Below are 23,311 nucleotides of genomic sequence, written 5' to 3'. Positions count from 1 at the left end.
TTTATGAGGGCCTAGGTAAGCATAAGGTGCCACGTGTGAACATCTACTGTGCTAGAAACAGAATGTGGCCAAGGAGTAAAGAATTAGAAAGGTAAGATGTAGCTTTTAGGTTTCCCGGGGCTACAGTCAGCAATAGAAGGATCACACAAGCTGAGAAGTTGAAATACAAAGTTGCCATAAGATGCTATCAGGTTGGCCGGGCGCGGTGGCTCATGCTTGTAATCCCAGCACTTTGGGAGGCCGAGGCGGGCGGATCACGAGGTCAGGAGATCGAGACCACGGTGAAACCCCGTCTCTACTAAAAAATACAAAAAATTAGCCGGGCGTGGTGGCGGGCGCCTGTAGTCCCAGCTACTCGGAGAGGCTGAGGCAGGAGAATGGCGTGAACCCGGGAGGCGGCGCTTGCAGTGAGCTGAGATCATGCCACTGCACTCCAGCCTGGGCGACAGAGAGAGACTCCGTCTCAAAAAAAAAAAAAAAAAAAAAAAGTGAAAAAGAGGGGCATCAGTTGCATGCTAATAAATATAATTATACCAACATCGAAGTGTGAGAGAGAATAGTGATTCATGAGCACGGCCTTTGGTATCACATAGGTTTAGGTTTTTGATCCCACTCACCACTTGTTCTAGGGTGAAGCTGGGCAACTCAATCTCTCTGAGCCTCTCCTCTGGAATTATAACAATACTTAACTCAAGAGCATTGTCAGGGTTAAATGAGATGATCCATATAAAATACATACTTGCCCAGGTAAGTGCTCAACAGACAATGTCATTAAAACCAGAGGCCCTGCTAATGGCCTCTTAAAGCCAGCTGGTGATCTAGAGCAAACCAGCAATCCTAATGCTTCCTTGCACTATAAGCAAAAGCAAAAACTCCTTTTTTAAAAAATTAACCATTTGAGCCAAGCAGTGATGATTTGGACCCCTGCTCCTGGCTCCAGCTTGTCCAGAGTTTTCATAAACAGACCAGGTGACCCCTAATGCAGATTCCCTGATAATCTACAGGCCTAAACGTGGATTAGAAAAAAGTGAGTAGGGTGCCACTTTTTGGAGAAGGGCTGGATGAGGAGAAACAATAATCACTCCAATCTCCGAGTTTTGCCCTTTAGCTTCTCTGCTTTGAGGGCAAAAGGCTGACGGTCTTAACCTAAACGCTGGAGGAGGATGTAGTCCCCAGATTTTTTCTTTTCTTTTCTTTTTTGAGACGGAGTCTCGCTCTGTTGCCCAGGCTGGAGTGCAATGGCGCGATCTCGGCTCACTGCAACCTCTGCCTCCCGGGTGCAAGCGATTCTCCTGCCTCAGCCTCCCAAGTAGCTGGGATTACAGGCGTGTGCCACTACGCTCGACTAATTTTTGTATTTTTAGTAGAGACGGGGTTTCACCATGTTGGTCAGGCTTGGTCTCAAACTCCCGACCTCAAGTGATCCGCCCGCCTCAGCCTCCGAAAGTGCTGGGATTACAGGCGTGAGCCATCGCGCCCGGCTTAGTCCCAAGATTTTAGAGCCAAGAAGCGTTTGCAGGAGGACGTAGGGGGAGACTGACTCCCCTCCCTACAAAGCCCCTTTTCCTTTGACACCTCCTGGCCAAGGAAAACCCTAACCACTGGAGACTTCCAGAGACAGCCAACTCGCACAAACGCTGAAAAAAAAAACAAAACCCCAAAAGCTACTCCCTGTCCCCACTAGAAGCACCGCCCCCCGTACGTGCGTGCGTGCGTGAGCGTGCGTACGCACAGGCTGCTGGGATGCCGCTTTTCCCTGCTCGGTCTTCCAGTTTCCCGGCGTGCTTCGGGCCCGCCAAATGGGAGGGGGAGACGCAAGATGGCGGCAGCCGCGAACTCCGGCTCTAGCCTCCCGCTGTTCGACTGCCCAACCTGGTGAGTGGCGGGGCGGCCAGGGCTAGAGTGGCCCGGCCGGAGCTAGCCTGGGCTGGAAGGGCGGCTCTTTTTTTACTTTTCTGCTGCGAGCCGAACGGCTCAGAAACCCTGGAATGGTTGAGGAAAAACTGTTCGCTGCACCGGGCCGGGCGACGTGTTGAAGAACCGAGAGCCTGGAGCCCAGGCCCAGGAACTGAAGAAACGCGGGGTTGGGGGCTCAAAGGCGCTCTCTTAGGCAGCCCCTTTGAGCGATTAGCCAGTCACCGGAGCGCTTCAAGGCCTTAGCCAGAACTTAAGCCCAACTCTTGACTGAGTGCCTGATGCTCTAGTGGAGCATCGTACCTGGCCCCTTCCTGTACGTCCCGAGCGCGCTCGAGCCAGCCCCGGCCCCAACCCTACCTCCGAGCCCCGCATCCCTCTGTGGTTGCTGCATCCCTCTGTGGTTGCTGCATCCCTCGTGCGGCACTTGTCTGTTTGCCACAGAGAACACGAGGGTAGGTTAGCGCCATCCCTGCCCTCAGGGAGCTCCTAGTCTGTGGCACGAGTAGGCATTAGTAATGGTTGGCATGAACCCTTTTTATCCCTTCGAAAGTTCTTGGGAATAATGAAATAATTTCATTTGGTCTTTGAGTAGGGTACAAGTTGAATAAATATGAATTACCTTACAAGGAAACGCTTCTGAATTAAGAGTTTTTTTCTGCTGTAGCTCGTCGCAGTGTATTGTTTGTTACTTGTCTCTGTCTCCCGTTGTATTGCCATCCTCAAGGGCAAAGACTGCATCTTTGTATTCCCAGCTTCTAGGCCTGAGTCAGGCACATAGTAGGAATTCAGAAAGTATGTTTTGGATGTAACATTCCTCCTTTTTCCTGGACAAAATGGCCTTTTGTCCGGTGCGTTGTCCTTTCCATAGAGGAGGGGTTGGGGCAGGATTGTGAGATGACTGTGTTGCATCTTCAGTTAGCTGGACAAGGATACGTTTTTTCATGTGCAAATTAAAGGTTCTGGTGAGGTGGTTCTTTTTTCTAACTTCAAATTAGCAAACCCAAAAAGCAAGCAAATGTGTGGCTATTTTCTGGATCGCTTTGCACTTTTGTAATAGTTGCTTCAGTCTACAAATTCTGTATCCATTTTGATCCCTCGCTGTATTGATTTCACATTTGGGCCAGGACAGCAAACATAGTTAGAAAGCACTGTTTTTGAGATCACCTACCCTTTCCTTAGGGTCTGGTAGGTACCAGGCACCGTTAGGTGCTTTGACATATGTGAGTCTCCCTTGAATGGTATGGCTGTAGGATATAGAGGAAACTTCCCCTAATCATGCTGTTGTAGAAAGACCTGTTTCAAGGGTAACATATTCATTTGGTATCTGGTTTCATGGGGCATGATTTTGAATTGCCCTAGTACCCTAATTATGCACCTCTGATTTGGTCTCAGAGCTCAGGACAATACTCTTTGCTTACTCTGTGCTGAGACTAATCTTGATCGGCCCCAAACAGCAACTAATTTATTCGGTCTTTATATGATATTAGAGTAGGGGTAGATTTCAGATTCAAACTCCAGGTGACCAGACCACCCCAGCTATCGTATTTGTACTCACCACGCAGCTCTTTCTCTGAGGTGAAGATCCAGTGTTAAAATATAGGTTTCTTGGTGCCGTTCTAAATACAGATCCACTAAAATCTGTTTCAGAGCAATTGAATCACTAGGGAAGTAAGTGTCAAACGTAGAATGGAGCTGTAATAACAGTGAAGTGGATGACATTTCTGTTTTAACATGAACTAATTATAGGCTGGTAGGAGAGCTGCAATGTTGAATGGGACAATGGTTGTAAATAGCATTTATAAACTCATCCTGAAAATGCTTTTTTCTATTTTTATTTTTTAGGGCAGGTAAGCCCCCTCCCGGTTTACATCTGGATGTAGTCAAAGGAGACAAACTAATTGAGGTATGGAAATACGTGTCTTCCTTTTTTGCCCACCACACTAAAGATTTTTGCCAGTGACTCACTTTTCCACCCCCTCCCCTGTGCTTTGTTTTCCAGCAGTGCTACTTTCTTTCATCCTGATTTTTTTTTTCTGTTAAAAGCACATGGTGACATCACACATTTAAAGCTTATATCTACCACAGACACTCAATTTTTTGTGACTTCTCTCAAATGAAGGGTTTTAATGGGCCATGGGTCCTGTGGGCCCCAGTCAAACTGGAAGCCCTGTTAGCTTGGTTAATTCCCTCTCCCCGAGTACATGGAGTTGTGTAAACCGTGCAAGGTATGCAATAACTGAGGAAAGTGAATGATATATATGAGTTTAACTTCTAAGTTAATTTTAAGAGATTCAGGCCCAACTCCTTATAAGAAGTGTGGTAAACTAAGACACTTACTCAAAAAGATAATGGAATTGTGGTGAAATTCATTAATTGATTCTTTCAAAACATGTATTGAGTATTTACTATGTGCCAGTTACTGTGCTTGGCATACAGATTGCAGCAGTAAGCAAAACCAACATGATTTCTCTCCTCAAGTCATCCAGTGGGAGAAACAGAATCGCACCAAAAAATTACATAATTATATTTGAATTAAGTACTATAAAAGTTTAGCAGAATTCCAGCTTTTATACAAGCCTCTAGAGAGAACACCAGATAGGAGCTGAAGAGAACATGAGTTTTTATTAGCTATTAGTTTGCGTAAATTTTTTATAATCCTTATGGTATTATTTATTTTCCAAAAGATGTATATTAAGCCCACTATGACCATGTAGCCGTGAGTCTCCCTGTATTAGACCAATTTTATATTTGCTAGTTCAGCTAGAATTTAGATTCAAGGCCCCATTATTGAATGCAGTTTTTTCATTGTGGTTTTTTGGTATTTAATAAAAATGTTGCAGTTCCATGGTTGCTAGATTGAAAAGCTATCTGAGATCTTTTGAAGGTTACTCTGTGAATATATTGTTGTCACTTTTGGGATGTTGTAGAGATAACCAGGTATTTTGCAAAGTATTAAGGCATGCACGAGTTTTAATGATTTCTCCTGTTATGAATACATCATGGACTCAGCCAGTCACAGACAGCCCCTTTGTCATGGGTTCTTCTCTCTTAAAGATTTAAAACCTCAAGATTATTCAAAGAAATAATTTAGCTAAAATATCTGTAAAACCTTTTTTACTATAGATTGTTCCACAGTTACAAAATATTTGTTGCTAAATAGCACAAAGCTTGAAGACATATAGGGATCTGTTTTATTACTAGAATTTAGCAAATCTTTAGTTTGCAACAGGAAGAAACAGACAGGGTTGCCTAGTCTTAATGATAACATCACATTCCTTTGTGGAATAATTGGTATTATATTTTCAAAACACTCTTAACTTGCCAGACACTCCTCTGATCACTGGTTTCTATTAGCTGATAATGTTCTCTTTCGATCTGGTTAAGTGTGCTCAGTTGCCACAAAGTTGTCAAGTTACAATCCTTAGACATCACTGTATTCTTGGGAGGCGTAGACCTGAGATGTGCTTATTTTTAGATTTAAACTTGATCAGCACTTGATACTAACCGAGCTATCTATATCCCAGCCTTGTGTCAAAGGCTCGTGATGTGTTGTGATAGCTGGGTTTAAGAAGTGCAATATTAAAACAAAAGCCATGAGTCTGTTAAGCCCAGTGTGTAAAGATACACTCTGAGTTATAACTCAGAGGCACAACTGGATAGCGGTACTGGCCATAGCTAGTCAAGAAGCTATGGCTTTAGTGACTGTTGAAAGCCAGTGCATTATTTCATTCACTTGGACAGAAGCAGCACATTGTTCAACATCTCACACATTTCCTTGGTTCTAAGACATACTGTTTTCTGTTAAAATTCCATACATTTTGGCCAGGCACGGTGGCAGCTCACACCTGGCCTCGCAGCACTTTGGGAGATCACCTGAGGTCAGGAGTTCAAGACCAGCCTGGCCAGCATGGCAAAACCCCATCTCTACTAGAAATAAAAAAATTAGCCAGGTGCAGTGGCACGCGCCTATAATCCCAGCTACTTGGGAGGCTGAGGCAGGAGAATCGCTTGAACCCAGGAGGCAGAGGTTGCAGTGAGTGGAGATTGCGCCACTGCACTGCAGCCTGGGCAACAAAGCAAGACTCCATCTCAAAAAAAGAATTCATACATTTTAACATTTCTGTAATTGGGGTGCCTTTAATACTGAATGTGTACATTTAATTTGGAGGCCCTCTTTTTTTTCCTCTCAAAAGAAATCCCTAAATCTCTAGTATGTCTTTTGGCACCCTAGATTCATAGAAATTTAGTCATTGTTATTTTAGAACCCAAGAGCTGGTGGTCTTTCATGTTACTTCAGCACAATCTGTGAGCACTGTGGTTAGCAAATTTAAGTTTGTGACAGCATAATCCATGTGCATATAAATATGAATGAGAAGTGCAATGAGATTCAGCCCGAATAGCTATTACCTAGAGAGAACGAGTTGTTGAAATTTCTGAGCTCTCTCTTAATCCTGAAATAATGTCTTATTTTTAACTCAAGTCTTAAAAACCTTGGGTCAAAGCAGACATGAAGGTGACTGACTGAGCTGTCAGGCTGTTGTTGAATCTTGGTTCTCCATAGTAGTGTGGGCCCAGAACAAGCTCTTCCAGCAGCAGATGGGCACTGCCAGATAGGGTTTCCCAGAGATGACCCACATATCCAAGCTAGCCTGAATTAATTGAACCTTAAGGCTGAGCTTGAAAGAAACTGGCTAAGTGATTGTTTAAGGAAAAGAGTGTGACCCACAGTACTTACTCTCTCCTTAAAATATTCCTTGCCATATGGTGCATTTTTTGATGTAAGTAGAATGAAGAAAATATATAATGTGGTTAAAACAGCTTAGACTCTGAAGCCAGACAAATCTGAATTTCTAACCCAGCCCACAAGTATCTTAACTGTGTGAACTTGAGTATGTTAATTTCTTTATGCCTCAATTTTGTCATTTATAAAAATAGGAAGAGAATAGTATTACCCACCTCATAGGGTGGTTGTGAGGATGAAATGATACAATGTAAAACTCATAGCATAGTGTGTGGCATAGAAGCGCCTAGCAGTTGTTACTGTAATCAGTGCTGAAAGTGTGCTTGCCTGAGGTGTATCTTTTGGTTTTGTAAGGGAGAATAGTAGCCCATTGTGAGTTAAAGGACTTAGCCAGGAATGAAATACAAACTTCTTGATTCCCAGCCTGGTACTAACTTGACTATACCATACTCAGCTTTGTGCTGTATTTTCTCAGGGATTTTAGGAGTATAGTGTGAAATGTGAACTAGAGTTTAATGAGACCTCATGTTGAAAGGAAAAACACAACATACCCAAATGAGAGTTATTCCTCCAGTGCTCACACTAGATTACTAGACCCCTAGCACTGGAAGAAGCGTCAGCAATAATTCGTCTAGAGTCCTTCATCTATAACAGTCCGGTTTATAACCGATCTGTGGCAAAGGCTTTACTGATCCAGGATTAAAAGAAGTATAAGGACAGGTATAGCAAGTGTTTTATTTTTATTTTTTTGTTTGTTTTTGTTTTTGAGATAGAGTCTTGCTCCGTCACCCAGGCTGGAGTGCAGTGGCCCGATCTTGGCTCACTGCAAGCTCCGCCTCCCGGGCTCACGTCATTCTCCTGCCTCAGCCTCCCGAGTAGCTGGGACTACAGGCGCCCGCCACCACGCCTGGCTAATTTTTTTTGTGTGTGTATTTTTAGTAGAGACAGGGTTTCACTGTGTTAGCCAGGTTGGTTTTGATCTCCTGACCTTGTGATCTGCCTGCCTCAGCCTCCCAAAGTGCTGGGATTACAGGTGTGAGCCACAGCACCCAGCCAGCAAGTTTTTTATAAAGCTAAATGTAGCTCAGGTCTAGCACGGTGGCTAACACCAGTAATCCCAGCACTTTGGGAGGTTGAGGCTGGCAGTTCACCTGAGGGCAAGAGTTCGAGACCAGCCTGGGCAACATGGTGAAACCCCATCTCTACTAAAAATGCAAAAATTAGTTGGGTGTGGTGGTGGGCGCCATTAGTCTCAGCTACTCAGGAGGCTGAGTTAGGAGAACCGCTTGAACCTGGGAGGTGGAGGCTGCAGTGAGCTGAGATTGCACCACTGCACTCCAGCCTGGGCGACAGAACGAGACTGTCTCAAAAACAAACAAAAATACTTTGGGACTATGGCAGCATGCTTAGAATAGAAATAGGTGTTTACACTTCATTCCTTTCCCAAATATACATTTGAATGTTTATTTTCTGAGAAGCAATCTTATTACATTTTTTTCGGTTTCACTAGGCTAAAAGCAATCTTATTACTTTATAGACATGCATTGTGCTTCTTGTTTCCTAATTGATCTAAAATTAAGATCCAACAGAACCTTTTTTCAGAAGACAGCCACTCTTAATACAATTGTTGATCTCAGGCCAGGTGCGGTGGCTCACCCCTATAATCCCAGCACTTTGGGAGTCCAAGGCAGGCGGATCATGAGGTCAGGAGATCAAGACCATCCTGGCTAACATGGTGAAACCCCGTCTCTACTAAAAATACAAAAAATTAGCTGGGCGTGGTGGCATATGCCTGTAGTCCCAGCTACTCGGGAGGCTAAGGCAGGAGAATGGTGTGAACCCAGGAGGCGGAGCTTGCAGTGAGCCGAGATCGCACCACTGCACTCCAGCCTGGGTGATAGAACGAGACTCATCTCAAAAAAAAAAAAAAAAAAAAGAATTGTTGCTCTCTTGAGGGCAGGCCACTTATATCTAATAGAATTAAGAAAAGTTAGGCTGGGCGCAGCGGGTGGCTCACGCTTGTAATCCCAGCACTTTGGGAGGTCGAGGAGGGCAGATCACGAGGTCAGGAGAATGAAACCATCCTGGCTAGCACGGTGAAACCTCTACTAAAAATACAAAGAATTATCTGGGCGTGGTGGCGGGTGCCTGTAGTCCCAGCTACTCGGGAAGCTGAGACAGGAGAATTGCTTGAACCCGGGAGGTGGAGGTTGCAGTGAGCCCAGATCGTGCCACTGCACTCCAGACTGGGCGACAGAGTGAGACTTCGTTTCAAAAAAGAGAGAAGTTGGCCAGCCGTGGTGACTCACACCCGTAATCCCAGCACTTTAGGAGGCCGAGGTGGGCAGATCACGAGGTCAGGAGTTCAAGACCAACCTGGCCAGTATGATGAAACCCCATCTTTACTAAAAATACAAAAATTAGGCTGGGCTCGGTGGCTCACGCCTGTAACCCAGCACTTTGGGAGGCCGAGATGGGCGGATCATAAGGTCAGGAGTTTGAGACCAGCCTGGCCAACATGGTAAAATCCCATCTCTACTAAAGATACAAAAAATTAGCCGGGCATGGTGGCGCATGCCTGTAATCCCAGCTGCTTGGGAGGCTGAGGCAGGAAAATCGCTTGAACCCAGGAGGTGGAGGTTGCAGTGAGCCAAGATTGTGCCATTGCACTCCAACCTGGGTGACAGGGTGAGACTCCGTCTCAAAAAAAAAAAAAATTAGCTGAACATGATGGTGCACGCCTGTAGTCCCAGCTACTCGGGAGGCTGAGGCAGGAGAATTGTTTGAACCCAGGAGGCGGAGGTTGCAGTGAGCCAAGATCATGCCACTGTACTCCAGCCTGGGGAACAGAGCGAGACTCCATCTCATAAACAAAAAAGAAAAAGAAAAGTTATTTTCATACCAACACTAGACAATTAAACACTATATTGAGGAGATGAATTACCATCCATTCTCCAAAAAATGTTATTTTAGTAAACTATTCTGAGTACTTTATGTTGAAGAATAACAGGAGATATTTTTTTCTCCTTGGAAAGGATTTATTTTTCTTTTCTTGATGCAAGGAGATGGAGTTATTACTCAATCTAATGGAAAGGAATTTTATCTACTCAAGATTCTGTATTCGATTGGGAGAGTTTTTGGTAAATGCTGTTGAAACAAGATTTAAGTAATATTTAATTTCATATTTATTTAGAAACTGATTATTGATGAGAAGAAGTATTACTTATTTGGGAGAAACCCTGACTTGTGTGACTTTACCATCGACCACCAGTCCTGCTCTCGGGTCCATGCTGCACTTGTCTACCACAAGCATCTGAAGAGAGTTTTCCTGATAGATCTCAACAGTAGTAAGTAACTCCCTCCCAATTCAGATGTCACCTTTAGGCAGTATGAAAATACTCTTTGGGTTCTTTAGTTTTGAAATTATGTTTTATGGAAAAAGTTAATGCTTGGTTTTTAAATCCACCCTTCTCTATTTCTGTGATTTTTCTATTTTCCTGAGATAATTGCTAACTGACAGTGGAGAGAAGAGGGGTTTGGGGAGCACTGTCCTGGAGGAATCAATAAGCAAATATAAGCTGGGTGTGGGGGCTCACACCTGTAGCTACTCAGGAAGCTGAGACGGGAGGATCACTTGAGCCCAGGAGTTCAAGACTGCAGTGAGCTATGATCACACCACTGCACTGCAGTCCGAGTGACAGAACAAGACCCCATCTTTTAAAAACAAACAAAAAAGAGCTGGGTGCAGTGGCTTATTCCTGTAATCCCAGCACTTTGGGAGGCCGAGGTGGGCGAATCATTTGAGGCCAGGAGTTTGAGACCAGCCTGGCCAATATGGTGAAACCTCGCCTCTACCAAAAATACAAAAATTAGCTGGGGGTGGCGGCAGATGCCTGTAATTCCAGCTTCTCGGGAGGCTGAGGCAGGAGAATTGCTTGAACCCAGGAGGGGAAGGTTTCAGTGAGCTGAGATCGTGCCACTGCACTCTGGCCTGGGCAACACAGCAAGATTCTGTCTCAAAAAAGTTAAAAAGAAAAGGAAAAAGGCACCCAGGACCTAGGGACCATGTGTGTTCAAGTGTTTATAGGACCGTAATAAACTGTGATTCTGTTTAAGCAGAAGCCCTGACTAGCTCCATTAATGTAATAGAGCAGCAATGTAGGGCATTTGAAGAATGATCGTCTTGAAATTTTCGTTATTCCGGTTCTTTATCCCATCTCTGTTTTGCTTTGACTATGAATAATACCAGTTTTAATTCCATAAGCAAGGCCAGGCATGGTGACTCACAACTGTAATCCCAGCACTTTGGGAGGCCGATGTCAGTGAATCTCTCAAGCCCAGGAGTTCAAGACCAGCATGAGCAACGTAACGAGACCCCCGTCTCTACAAAAAATACAAAAAATTAGCCCTGTATTGTGGAGTGCACTATGGTCCCAGCTGCTTGGGAGGCTTAAGTGGGAGGATCGTTTGAGCCCAGGAGGTGGATGTTGCAGCGAGCCATTATCGCATGACTGTACTCCAGTCTGGGTGACGGAGCAAGCCCTACCTCAAAAAAATAAAAATAAGATAATCCATAAGTATTAATTAATTGATGTATCCATAAGCATACACCAATTAATAAGAGTTTAAACTTCGCCTAAGATAATCCACAGAAATGCAATTGAGATTTAACTGCATGGGGCCCTGAAGTTTGTTCATTTTGCCCATGTGTGAACACAGTGTAAAATGTAAAGGGTCCTGCTTCCTGGGCATGTCATGTTGGACTCCACCACTCTCCTACTACCACACACAGAAACATACACTCACACATCACCCTAATCTGCTTATATAAGGGTCTTGGAGAGCTTTGTCTCGCAAATACTTACCTTTTCTCTCCCATTTTATAACATGCAGAATGCCAACAGGGGAAAATATTCAGAATCTATAGTGGGGTTTTGGCTTGCTTTGGCATCGATATTGCACCTGTTTCAGCCAAGCTCTTTCTTGTCCTGGGGAAAACCTAAGCATAACTGCGCCAGGCCAGCAATTTCTATATTCCTTTGACTTGGGGCTGGAGAGGGAAAACTACAGTGATGCTCAGCTCCTGCTTTGGGAGGCATGGCTTCTGCTGGGTTGGAGCCATTCTTATTTGACCCAGAATGGAGCCAAGCCTGTATGGCAGCAGAGAACGGGCAGTGGTATTTGTTATTTGGGGGAACAACAGGTCTGAGGATATAAGAAACCCACCGAGGAGATTCAAGGCTCAGTGAGGGAGTTTCCTTCTCACTGTAACACATGATGGATGTGGTGGACCCAGTGCCATTTTCATTTTTTAAAAAGCTGGAGTTTCTGACCATGATCCTGACTATGGCATTTTTAAAATAAATTAAAACCAGACATAAAAGCAAAACTGATGCGCTGGGGGGAAGCTGACCTGATAAGAGAGTTGGCGATCATACTCTTCCTTGTAAAACTCAGGTTGTTTTTGTTTTCCCCCTTACGTTTCTGATTTGGTTATTCCCAGCACACGGCACTTTCTTGGGTCACATTCGGTTGGAACCTCACAAGCCTCAGCAAATCCCCATCGATTCCACGGTCTCATTTGGCGCGTCCACAAGGGCATACACTCTGCGCGAGAAGCCTCAGACATTGCCGTCGGCTGTGAAAGGAGATGAGAAGATGGGTGGAGAGGATGATGAACTCAAGGGCTTACTGGGGCTTCCAGAGGAGGAAACTGAGCTTGATGTAATTCCCTGTTTATGTCATTGTTTTGTCTTTGGGGACCCTGGTTTTTGGAGTATATAGCTGTTCTATGTAGCTGGAAATGCCAGTGACTTAGCAGCAGGGGGTTCTCTTGAGTCCAGTAATGGGCCTTTGGCAATCTGGTGTGGCCGGCCATGACACCTCTCAGAGAGCCACATTGTATGGATTTGGTTGTGTATCACCAGGCCTAACAAGGGGGCTGAGTCCCAGCCACTAGTCTCCTCAAGCTGTTTTGTGCACCTTCACTGACTATTAGAAGCTAAGACTGGAAGCTACATTTCTCTGCCCCTTGACTGCTTAGAGCTAATGCTGTCCAATGTGGTAGCCACTAACAATATTTCAAGTATTATGTAGTCACATATGGCTAGTGGCTGCTATGTTGGCTAATGCAAAGAGAGAATGTTTTCATCCTCACAGAAAGTTCTGTCAGACAGCACTGGCTTAGAGAGACTGACACTTTCATTCATTCATGTAGCTTTTTTTGGTGCTATCCGAACAGCCCAGGAATTTTCTGAATAGAGCCAGACTGCTTTTGTTCTTCCATGGGCCTCGCTGTCCTGAGGGCCATGAATTTTATAAGATTTAATTTTAAGGTGCTAGAAGTTTTCCTTTTTTGAGGCTGACCCCGATAGTTTGGTGTGGCTATAGTCCTTTACATATCTGTCACTGCACTGGTGTGACTGGTCTGTTCAGATAGACCAAATTCAATCATGTCCTTAACCACCCACCTGCATTTACTATTCCTGTACACCAAGGCAGTTTCCTTGCTCTTAGGAAGAAAAGCACAATAGAAATTGTACAATTTAGGCCGAGCGCAGTGGCTCACGCCTGTAACTCCAGCACTTTGGGAGGCTGAGGTGGATGGATCACCTGAGGTCAGGAGTTCGAGACCAGCCTGACCAACATGGAGAAACCCCATCTGTACTAAAAATACAAAAAAGTAGCCGAGTGTGGTGGCACATGCCTGTAATCCCAGCTACTCAGGAGGCTGAGGCAGGAGAATCGCTTGAACCCGGGAGGCGGAGGTTGTGGTGAGCCAAGATTGCGTCATTGAACTCCAGCCTGGGCAACAAGAGTGAAACTCTGTCTCAAAAAAAAAAAAAAAGGAGAGAAATTGTACAATTAAGAAGTCGTTTTGTTTTGAAAAAGTGGCTTCATAGCCAGGGACCTTGCTGTTGCCCATTTCCCCTTTAGGCCGCCTCTATCCAGGCTGCTGTTATGCTTCCATGGCTTTTAGTTCAGCATGTTAGGTACTCCCTGGATCTTCATTCTTAAGACATTTAGAATATCTCAAACTGGTGGTTTGTACCAGAAAGGAATAATTTCAGTGGATTGGGAAGAGGCAAGCAATAGAGCTAAGGCCAAGTTAATTATTGAGATAGTTATGAATAGAACTGGGGCCAGACACAGGATGGGGCATGACAAAATACTAACGCCAAAAATTAAGCGCACTAGCAGTGTCCTTAATTTTAAAGGAGAAAGCTACTAGGAAAGAAGCAGCCAGTTGTCCTTTTTCATCTCAATTTTGTTACTTAAAAACAATTCTTGGCGTTCCTCCCAGCCACATTTCCTTTTAATTCTCAGCTTGTTGTGGGCATGAAGACATGATAGCCTTTCTTCAGCAACAACAGAAAGCACAACTCGTGGGTATCTGCACAGATGAGCTGTTCTCGACTCAAGGCCCTTCGCCTCTTGCATATCACTGCTCCGCTCGCCAATGAGGGTGTTCCACATTCTTTCTAATGAGACTTGAGACTTGTTAGTATTAGTAGTCTCGGGACAGGCTGAATCTTCTCTAAATGCAGAGGCGTCTCAACTCCCTTTGGAGGTCCAGATTAGCCCCTCATGCCTTCCTGACCTTTATTTAGTATGATTTTTTCCATCAGATTCCCTTTGTACTGACTGCTGTCTTTCCTGTATGAACCCTGGCCTAGAACCTGACAGAGTTCAACACTGCCCACAACAAGCGGATTTCTACCCTTACCATTGAGGAGGGAAATCTGGACATTCAAAGACCAAAGAGGAAGAGGAAGAACTCACGGGTGACATTCAGTGAGGATGATGAGATCATCAACCCAGGTGAGGTATCTGCCAGTTTATTCTGATGAAAAAGCTGTGGTTGGCCTGGGCGCAGTGGCTCACGCCTGTAGTCCTAGCGCTTTGGGAGGCCAAGGCGGGTGGATCACTTAAGGTCAGGAGTTCAAGACTAGCCTGGCCAACAAGGTGAAACCCCGTCTCTATTAAAAAAATAAAAAATTAGCCGGGCGTGGTGGTGCTCGCCTGTAGTCCCAGCTACTTGGGAGGTTAAGGCAGGAGAATCGCTTGAACCCAGGAGGCAGAAGCTGCAGTGAGCCGGGATTGTGCCACTGCACTCCAGCCTAGGTGACAAAAAAAAGAAAAAAGAAAGAAAAAGCTGTGGTTGGTCAGGCGTAGTGGCTCACACCTGTAATCCCAGCACTTTGGGAGGTTGAAGTTGGTGGATTGCTTGAGGCCAGGATTTCAAGACCAGGGTGGCCAACATGGCAGAACCGTGTCTACAAAAAGTACAAAAATCAGCCAGGCATGGTGGCACACACCTGCAGTCCCAGCTACTTGGGAAGCTGAGGCAGGAGAATCGCTTAAACCTGGGAGGCAGAAGTTGCAGTGAGCTGAGATTGCGCCACTGCACTCGCACCTGGGTGACAGAGTGAGACTGTCTCCAAAAAAGAGTTTCCAGAGTTGGACCTAGACATTTTTATATTTTTTAGTTTTTCTTTTTTTTGTGTGTGTGTGAGACACGATCTCATTCTGTCGCCCAGGCTAGAGTGCAGTGGCATAGTCACAGCTCACTACAGCCTTGACCACCCAGGCTCAGGTGATCCTCCCACCTCAACCTCCTGAGTATCTGGGACAACAGGTGCACATCACCACGCTCAGCTAATTGTCATATGTTTTGTAGAAATGGGGTTTCATCATGTTGCCCAGGCTGGTCTTGAACTCCTGGGCTTAAGCGATCCTCCTGCCTCAGTCTCCCGAAGTACTGGGATTACAGGCATGAGCCCCCATGCCTGGCTGAAATTTTTATTTTTTATTTTTATTTATTTATTTTTTGAGACAGAGTCTCGTTCTGTCACCCAAGCTGGAGTGCAGTGGCGCAACCTCGGCTCACTGCAACCTCCGCCTCCTGGGTTCGAGTGATTCTCCTGCTCAGCCTCCCAAGTAGCTGGGATTACAGGCGCCTGCCACCACGCCCGGCTAATTTTTTTATATTTTTAGTAGAGACGGGGTTTCACTGTTGGCCAGGCTGGTTTTGAACTCTTGACCTCAAGTGATCTGCCCTCGACCTCCCAAAGTGCTAGGATTACAGGCGTGAGCTACCGCGCCCAACCCAAAATTTATATTTTTTAATGAGCTCCTGTTTGTACAACAGCCAGCAATTTGGGAACCACTGGACTAGACAGATTTCTTAAGTCTCTTTCAGGAGTGAGGATCTGATCTGCTCTGTTTTTCTCATTGAAAATTAGTGCCCTCAGCCGGGCGCGGTGGCTCACGCCTGTAATCCCAGCACTTTGGGAGGCCGAGGTGGGTGGATCACGAGGTCAGGAGATCGAGACCATCCTGGCTAACACGGTGAAACCCCATCTCTACTAAAAATACAAAAAATTAACCGGGCGTGGTGGTGGGCACCTGTAGTCCCAGCTACTTGGGAGGCTGAGGCAGGAGAATGGCGTGAACCCAGGAGGCGGAGCTTGCAGTGAGCCTAGATGGCGCCACTGCAATCCAGCCTGGGTGACAGAGCAAGACTCTGTCTCAAAAAAAAGAAAGAAAATTAGTGCCCTCGAGCTTTCTTAGGGAAATGTGTTCAGGCAGTATAGCACAGTGATTAAGAGCACAGGCTCTGAAACCAGAGGGGCCATGAGAGATGATTGGGATACCTTTTCAGAGACATTGTCTCTTAATGAGCTTGGATATTTTTTTCCTTTCTCTTCTATATAGAAGCCATTTGTTCATTGAGCATAGATTGATGGTGAACATAATACCAGAGTGTCCTCTTCAAAGGCATGGATCCTAATATATGAAAATCCAGACTTAAGTAAACCAGGGGCTAATTATAATTACTCAAATTAAATAGTGATTCTTTGTTTTCCAAAGGGATTTCTGGGAATCCTTCCTTCCTTCCTTCCTTCTTTCCTTCCTTCCTTCCTTCCTTCCTTCCTTCCTTCCTTCCTTCCTTCCTTCCTTCCTTCCCTCCTTCCCTCCCTCCCTCCCTCCCTCCCTCCCTCCCTTTCTTTTCGTTTCTTTATTTTATTTATTTATTTTTTTGAGACGGAGTCTCGCTCTGTCGCCCAGGCTGGAGTGCAGTGGTGTGATCTCGGCTCACTGCAAGCTCTGCCTCCCGGGTTCACGCCATTCTCCTGCCTCAGCCTCCCGAGTAGCTGGGACTACAGGTGCCTGCCACCACACCCAGCTAATTTTTTGTATTTTTTAGTAGAGACAGAGTTTCACTGTGTTAGCCAGGATGGTTTCGATCTCCTGACCTCATGATCTGCCTGCCTCGGCCTCCCAAAGTGCTGGGATTACAGGCGTGAGCCACCGTGCCCGGCTAGGAGTGTTCCTTTCAATAACAAGCAACCTCATTGAAAATAAGATTACAGGCCGGGCGCGGTGGCTCACGCTTGTAATCCCAGCACTTTGGGAGGCCGAGGCGGGCGGATCACGAGGTCAGGAGATCGAGACCAAGGTGAAACCCCGTCTCTACTAAAAAAATACAAAAAATTAGCCGGGCGTGGTGGCGGACGCCTGTAGTCCCAGCTACTCGGAGAGGCTGAGGCAGGAGAATGGCGTGAACCCGGGAGGCGGAGCTTGCAGTGAGCCGAGATCGCGCCACTACACTCCAGCCTGGGCGACAGAGCGAGACTCCGTCTCAAAAAAAAAAAAAAAGAAAATAAGATTACAACATCTATTAGGGAAATGATTCCTTCTCTATCACTATATTAAGTTAACTGGGGCTTGGAGTAGTTTTCTCTAGTAGTACATAAGTTGGTGCCTCTGCCTGTTTCCACACATTCAACCTTCAGTGAGAAAACTCCACCATCCTTGGTGATCCAGCCCAGTCATCCCCTCTGTGCTCCAGAAACACTGTTGTGCACTTCTCTTGAAGCACCTGTGTTGTAGCCTATCTGGCCCTGTGACTGTGAGTTCATCAGGGGTGGGACAGTATCTTGCTCTTCATTTCCTGTGTAGACAGGGGCATCAGAGCCTTTAGTGGCTTATATGCAGTTCAGGCCGTTCAAGTCAAAAGGCCAGGTTCAGTTTGAAGCCCTGGCTATGAAACCAAAATCTGTTTTTTTGCTAATAAGCAGGCATTAGCAAGGCATTTGATATGTGACCTCTTGACATGTCATTGTTTTGTCACTGATATGGAACTGATAATGTCTACTCTTCTTTCCCCTCAAAAGAGGGAGTTATACAGAATGGAAAAGAACTTGGGGGAAGGCAGCACAGCACAGTGGTGCAGATCACAGGCCTGTTTTGAACTACTTGGACTCAAGTCCTGGCTACTGTCCTCTCCACCAGAGCAACTGGGCCAGTCACTTTGCTCCTCCAAGCCTCAGTTTGCTTTCTCATCTACTAAATGTTGTTTGTGGTAGTACCTACGTCACAGGGTCTTTGTGAGGATTTAGCACAGTGCCCAGCACCCAGGAAGCACTCTCTGTGTTTTACAATTTTAATATGAGTTGTGGTGATGGTTTGTTTGCAGTGACCCCTGTGCCCTTATTCCTCCCAGTAAAGTACCAACCCAACCCTGCCCTCTTCTCTTTTTGCAGAGGATGTGGATCCGTCCGTTGGTCGATTCAGGAACATGGTGCAAACTGCAGTGGTCCCAGTCAAGGTAGGAAGCACATGAAATGCCATACAGTCTGTTTTAAAACCTGCTCTTTAGGCCAGGCACGTTGGCTCATGCCTGTAATCCAAGCACTTTGGGAGGCCAAGGCAGGCAGATCAAGAGGTCAGGAGATTGAGGCCAGGCGCAGTGGCTCACACTTGTAATCCCAGTACTTTGGGAGGCCAAGGCAGGCAGATCACCTGAGGTCAGGAGTTCAAGACCAACCTGGCCAGCATGGTGAAGCCCTGTCTCTACTAAAAACACAAAAATTAGCTGGGCGTGATGGTAGGCCTCTGTAATCCCAGCTACTCAGGAAGCTGAGGCAGGAGAATCGCTTGAACCTGGGAGGTGGAGGTTGCAGGGAGCCAAGATTGCAGCATTGCACTCCAGCCTGGGCAACAGAGCAAGACTCTGTCTCAAAAAAAAAAAAAAAAAAAAAGAGATTGAGACCATCCTGGCCAACATGGTGAAACCCTGTCTCTACTAAAAATACAAAAATTAGCTGGGCGTGGTGGCATGTTCCTGTAGTCTCAGCTAATTGGGAGGTTGAGGCGGGAGAATCGCTGGAACCAGGGAGGCAGAAGTTACAGTGAGCTGAGATCGCGCCACTGCACTCCAGCCTGGCGACAGAGCGAGATTCCGTCTCAAAAAAAAAAAAAATAACCTGCTCTTTATGTGCTGTTGAGTGAGTGCTTAATTTTAAAATACATACCATGCTCCTCTCCCATTTCTCATTCTGTGGAAATGAAATCTATGTTTAGGGAATCCTGGAGTACCACAGAGAAAGGCTGTAGGTAACTAGCCAGCTTGATGTTTCATGTAAATAATGTGCAATGCGAATCTGTAAATTCATTTTCCAGAGGGGTGCAGAGAGAGGCCCACCTTCCTTTGGCCTTTCTCTTCGGACTCAAAGTAAGCTATTAGGTGGAGGAAATGCATTATTGCAATACCACACAGTTTGTCCTGCCTTTATTTTATGAGTGGCAATGGCACAGATAGGAATGTCAGCCCAGATGTGGATTAAGTTTAAAGATAAGTATGTTGGCTGGGTGTGGTGGCTCACACCTATAATCCCAGCACTTTGGGAGGCCGAGGCGGGCGGATTACAAGGTCAGGAGATCGAGACCATCCTGGCAAACATGGTGAAACCCTGTCTCTACTGAAAATACAAAAAAAAATTAGCCAGGCATGGTGGTGGGTGCCTGTAGTCCCAGCTACCCGGGAGGCTGAGGCAGGAGAATGGCGTGAACCTGGGGGGCGGAGCTTGCATTGAGCCGAGATTGTGCCACTGCACTCCAGCCTGGGAGACAGCGAGACTCCATCTAAAAAAAAAAAAAGATCGTATGTTGAAGAACCAAGAGGTAGAAGTTACAGAGGTGCTCCGATCGTTCAACATGTGGAAGAACTACCAGATAGCTAGAACTGTCCAGACAGCAACAAACCTCCCCTTAAGAGTAGTGAGATCCCTGTTAATATTCAGAAGGTGATTACAAAATGCAGGTTAGAGATGATATAGAAAGTTTTACTTTTGGCCGGGCGCAGTGGCTGAAGCCTGTAATCCCAGTACTTTGGGAGGCCAAGGCAGGCGGATCACGAGGTCAGGAGATCGAGACCATCCTGGCTAACACGGTGAAACCCCGTCTCTACTAAAAATACAAAAAATTAGCTGGGTGTGGTGGCGGGCGCCTGTAGTCCCAGCTACTCAGGAGGCTGAGGCAGGAGAATAGCGTGAACCCGGGAGGCGGAGCTTGCAGTGAGCCGAGATCTCGCCACTGCACTCCAGCCTGGGCAACAAAGCAAGAATCTGTCTCAAAAAAAAAAAAAAAGAAAGTTTTACTTTTTATAAAACAAAATCTCTAAAATATATTAGACTAAGTAAGGTCTGTCAGAGTTCCTGCTTAGACTTTGTTTAATCCAAAAGGAGTATAGGAGTGAGGAGAATGTTTCATGAACTTTAGTCTAGTGTGGAAAAGTAGATGTTTTTCTGTGGGACTCCATAATGCCCCTTGAGCTTTTTTTGTTGTTGTTATTTCTTTGGAATGTTTTCTTGTCACTAAAGTACAAAATCAACAGGTGTATAGTTTTATGTCAATTTTATTGCAGTATAATTTACATATAATAAAATCTACACATTTACATGTATCGTTTTGGCAAATATATGTGTAATCACCACCATAATCAAGATACAGAAGATTTCCCTCACTCCAAAAAGTTGCCTCGTAGCCCTTTGCAGCAGCCCACTCCCAGGCCCAGGCAGCCAGTAAATACTTTCTTCACTGTAGATTGGTTTTGCTCTCAGATTAATGTTTAAAAATTGGACACCAGGTCGGGTGCGGTGGCTCACGCCTGTAATCCCAGCACTTTGGGAGGCCGAGGCGGGCCGATCACCTGAGGTCGGGAGTTCGAGACCAGCCTGACCAACATGGAGAAACCCCGTCTCTACTAAAAATACAGAATTAGCCAGGCATAGTGGCGCATGCCTGTAATCCCAGCTACTCCGGAGGCTGAGGCAGGAGAATGGCTTGAACCCGGGAGGCGGAAGTTGCTGTGACCTGAGATCGAGCCATTACACTCCAGCCTGTGGGCAACAAGAGCGAAACTGTCTCAAAAAAAAAAATTGAACACCAAACATGGAGATACCACATTTTTTCCCCCTCAAAAAAAGGAAAAATATCTATTGCCATCTTTTATCGTTTCCATTTCCTAAAAGGGATTTTTTTTTAAATGTTTTTTATTTTTGAGACAGAGTCTCACTCTGTCACCCAGGCTGGAGTGCAGTGGCACCATCTCAGCTCATTGCAACCTCTGCCTCAAGTGATTCTTGTGCCTCAGCCTCCTGAGTAGCTGTGATTACAGGCACCTGCCACCACGTCTGGCTAATTTTTGTATTTTTAGTAGAGATGGGGTTTCGCCATGTTGGCCAGGCTGGTCTCGAACTCCTGATCTCATGTGTTCCTCCTAAAAGGGCATTTTAATATGAAATAAGAAAGTGAGCTATGTGACTTTAGGATAAAGAATAGTCATTAAAATGGATATGTTTTACTTTATGTAAAACTCGCAACACCATCCTTCTTGGCTGATGTGGGGTGGGGAAAACTTTGCTATGGAGCAGTGTTTGGGAAGCATCGTAGATGACTAGAAGGTCTCTTCAAACCGTAAGATTTCAACATCATGAATAGGTTGTCCGGAAAGGAGAATAGGCTAGAAGTTAGGAACCTTTCCCAAAGCCATTTTTCTAAGGCTGAAATAGAAAAAGCTAACCACTCTTGGGCCTCACCTCTTGTCCTCTCTCTCCAATCTCTCCCCTCTCCTCATCGTGAACTGTAGAAGAAGCGTGTGGAGGGCCCTGGTTCCCTGGGCCTGGAGGAATCAGGGAGCAGGCGCATGCAGAACTTTGCCTTCAGCGGAGGACTCTACGGGGGCCTGCCCCCCACACACAGTGAAGCAGGCTCCCAGCCGCATGGCATCCATGGGACAGCACTCATCGGTGGCTTGCCCATGCCATACCCAAACCTTGCCCCTGATGTGGACTTGACTCCTGTTGTGCCATCAGCAGTGAACATGAACCCTGCACCAAACCCTGCAGTCTATAACCCTGAAGCTGTAAATGAACCCAAGAAGAAGAAATATGCAAAAGAGGCTTGGCCAGGCAAGAAGCCCACACCTTCCTTACTGATTTGATATTTTTGGTCATGGAGAAGGGCGGGATTGGGTGGGAATGGGGTGGAAGGGTGATGGGGAGCTAATGAACTAGGGAGAAAAACTTTCCATGTGTGCGGTATCGTCTTTCAGAATGTCTCCTGGCATCCTAACCATGTAATATGACAATTGGGGGTGGGGTTGAAATCGCCCATAAAGACCTGTCTTCACAACACTTGCAGTGTAGAGAAAGGCTTCTTACATCCTTTTCAGTAGACTGCCCTGGCTCTTTCCTAGGCCTTCCACTACCTCCTTTCTTTCTCCCACTTTCTAGGATCATTTTTATGTAAAGTCACATATCCCAGGCCCTCAGGTTGAATCCAGAGCTGTAGAGGTTACAGTAGCATCACCAGCCTTGGGGGTCCAGCAGCCTAATTTATATTCACTATCCTCGCAAGTCCCAGGTAGCAGAAGGGTTGCCATAGATCTCAGTTTGATCAAAAAGAAGGCTTAGAATTCTGCAGCTAAGCTGAGATTTAAACTAAAAAATATTTCCTTGGGTCAGTGGTTTTGAGGTCCAATAGGCTTTTCTCTTTTGTCCTTCCTGTTGGAATGAAAACATTTTTATTTTCCTTCATCTGTGACTGGTGCCATAGACAACAGGTTTATAGTTTTAACTTACAGTATTGTTTGAAATTTACCTGTTTTTCCTGTCAAACCTGAGCACTCCACTTGCTGAAGTTTCTTATTTAATTCCAGAGTACTGTCCTCTACTCTAAGGCATTACTTTTAAGTGTATTATGAAGGCAATTTTCAAAGGATATGACCAGTTGGGGTAATTCAAATTAAAAAGGGAAAGATTTGTTTGGAAGTAACTGGTGTCTCTAAGAGGAATTTTTAGATGTCAGTTTGGAGGCTCTTTCCCCCCTCAATTGAGAGCTCTGGTTATTCAGAGCTCCAAGACTAGACCTGGCTAACGAACATAGGAGACAAAGTTAGGAAACATCGATACAAGCTTTGTACAGAGATTTGTACATTTGTGTAATAGGCCTTTTCATGCTTTATGTGTAGCTTTTTACCTGTAATCTTTATTACATTGTAAATTAAACGTAACTTTTGTCATTTGGGTGCAGGCTGTGAATCTGTCTCTCAGTCACTGATTGGCACTGCCGTCTGGGAATGTTTGCTAAAGGCACGGTCACTGGGCTTGGGAGGCAGTGCTCCATCCCCATTATATTACAAATAAAGATGCCCTAAATGATTGTGGAAATTCTAATGAGAGAATCTAGTTCCCAGACTGAAGCATCACAAAGCAGCGTTGGTTCGGAACTGCTTGGTGCCCTTCATCAGGAGACCTCATGACAGGAGACCGGGCTTTAGGGCGTTTGCATAAGCCCTATCACCCA

General features: G+C 45.5%; 1 protein-coding gene, 1 long non-coding RNA gene and 1 other non-coding gene across 4 annotated transcripts in view; 2 read left to right on the top strand and 1 right to left on the bottom strand.

Annotated features, from left to right (window-relative positions):
- Positions 1–23,311, bottom strand: part of LOC134735618 (uncharacterized) — a 290,658-nt gene that overhangs the window by 72,950 nt on the left and 194,397 nt on the right. The gene's annotated exons all lie outside the window — the stretch shown is intronic.
- PPP1R8 (protein phosphatase 1 regulatory subunit 8) lies at positions 1,713–23,175 on the top strand. Of its 2 annotated transcripts, XM_063631511.1 has the most exons (8): positions 1,734–1,875; positions 3,760–3,820; positions 9,852–10,005; positions 12,162–12,382; positions 14,335–14,479; positions 18,208–18,272; positions 21,594–21,915; positions 23,039–23,175. In XM_063631511.1, the coding sequence occupies exons 1-8, from the start codon at positions 1,820–1,822 to the stop codon at positions 23,149–23,151; spliced, it is 1,137 nt and encodes a 378-aa protein (XP_063487581.1). In that variant the 5' UTR covers positions 1,734–1,819; the 3' UTR covers positions 23,152–23,175. The 2 variants fall into 2 exon arrangements, with proteins under 2 accessions (XP_055117333.1, XP_063487581.1); XM_055261358.2 differs by lacking the exon at positions 23,039–23,175 and having other exon boundaries at positions 1,713–1,875; positions 21,594–23,027.
- On the top strand, positions 5,406–5,571 carry LOC129472769 (small Cajal body-specific RNA 1). Its single transcript, XR_008654051.1, has one exon. It is a non-coding gene; the product is annotated as a small Cajal body-specific RNA 1 (non-coding RNA).

The sequence above is a fragment of the Symphalangus syndactylus genome, chromosome 22 (genome assembly GCF_028878055.3).
Source record: "Symphalangus syndactylus isolate Jambi chromosome 22, NHGRI_mSymSyn1-v2.1_pri, whole genome shotgun sequence".
Taxonomy (NCBI): Eukaryota; Metazoa; Chordata; class Mammalia; order Primates; family Hylobatidae; genus Symphalangus; species Symphalangus syndactylus.
The sequence above is the reverse complement of the archived record's forward strand: the minus strand, read 5'-3'. Positions and strand labels throughout refer to the sequence as shown.

What these genes read in the sequence shown, in the direction of transcription:
- PPP1R8 (XM_063631511.1), top strand. Translation starts at nt 1,820, where the DNA reads ATGGCGGCAGCCGCGAACTCCGGCTCTAGCCTCCCGCTGTTCGACTGC. An exon ending in TGATGAGATCATCAACCCAG is followed by an intron (nt 14,480 to 18,207) that starts GTGAGGTATCTG and finishes CTCTTTTTGCAG; the next exon opens with AGGATGTGGATCCGTCCGTT. An exon ending in TGCAAAAGAGGCTTGGCCAG is followed by an intron (nt 21,916 to 23,038) that starts GCAAGAAGCCCA and finishes ATTTGGGTGCAG; the next exon opens with GCTGTGAATCTGTCTCTCAG.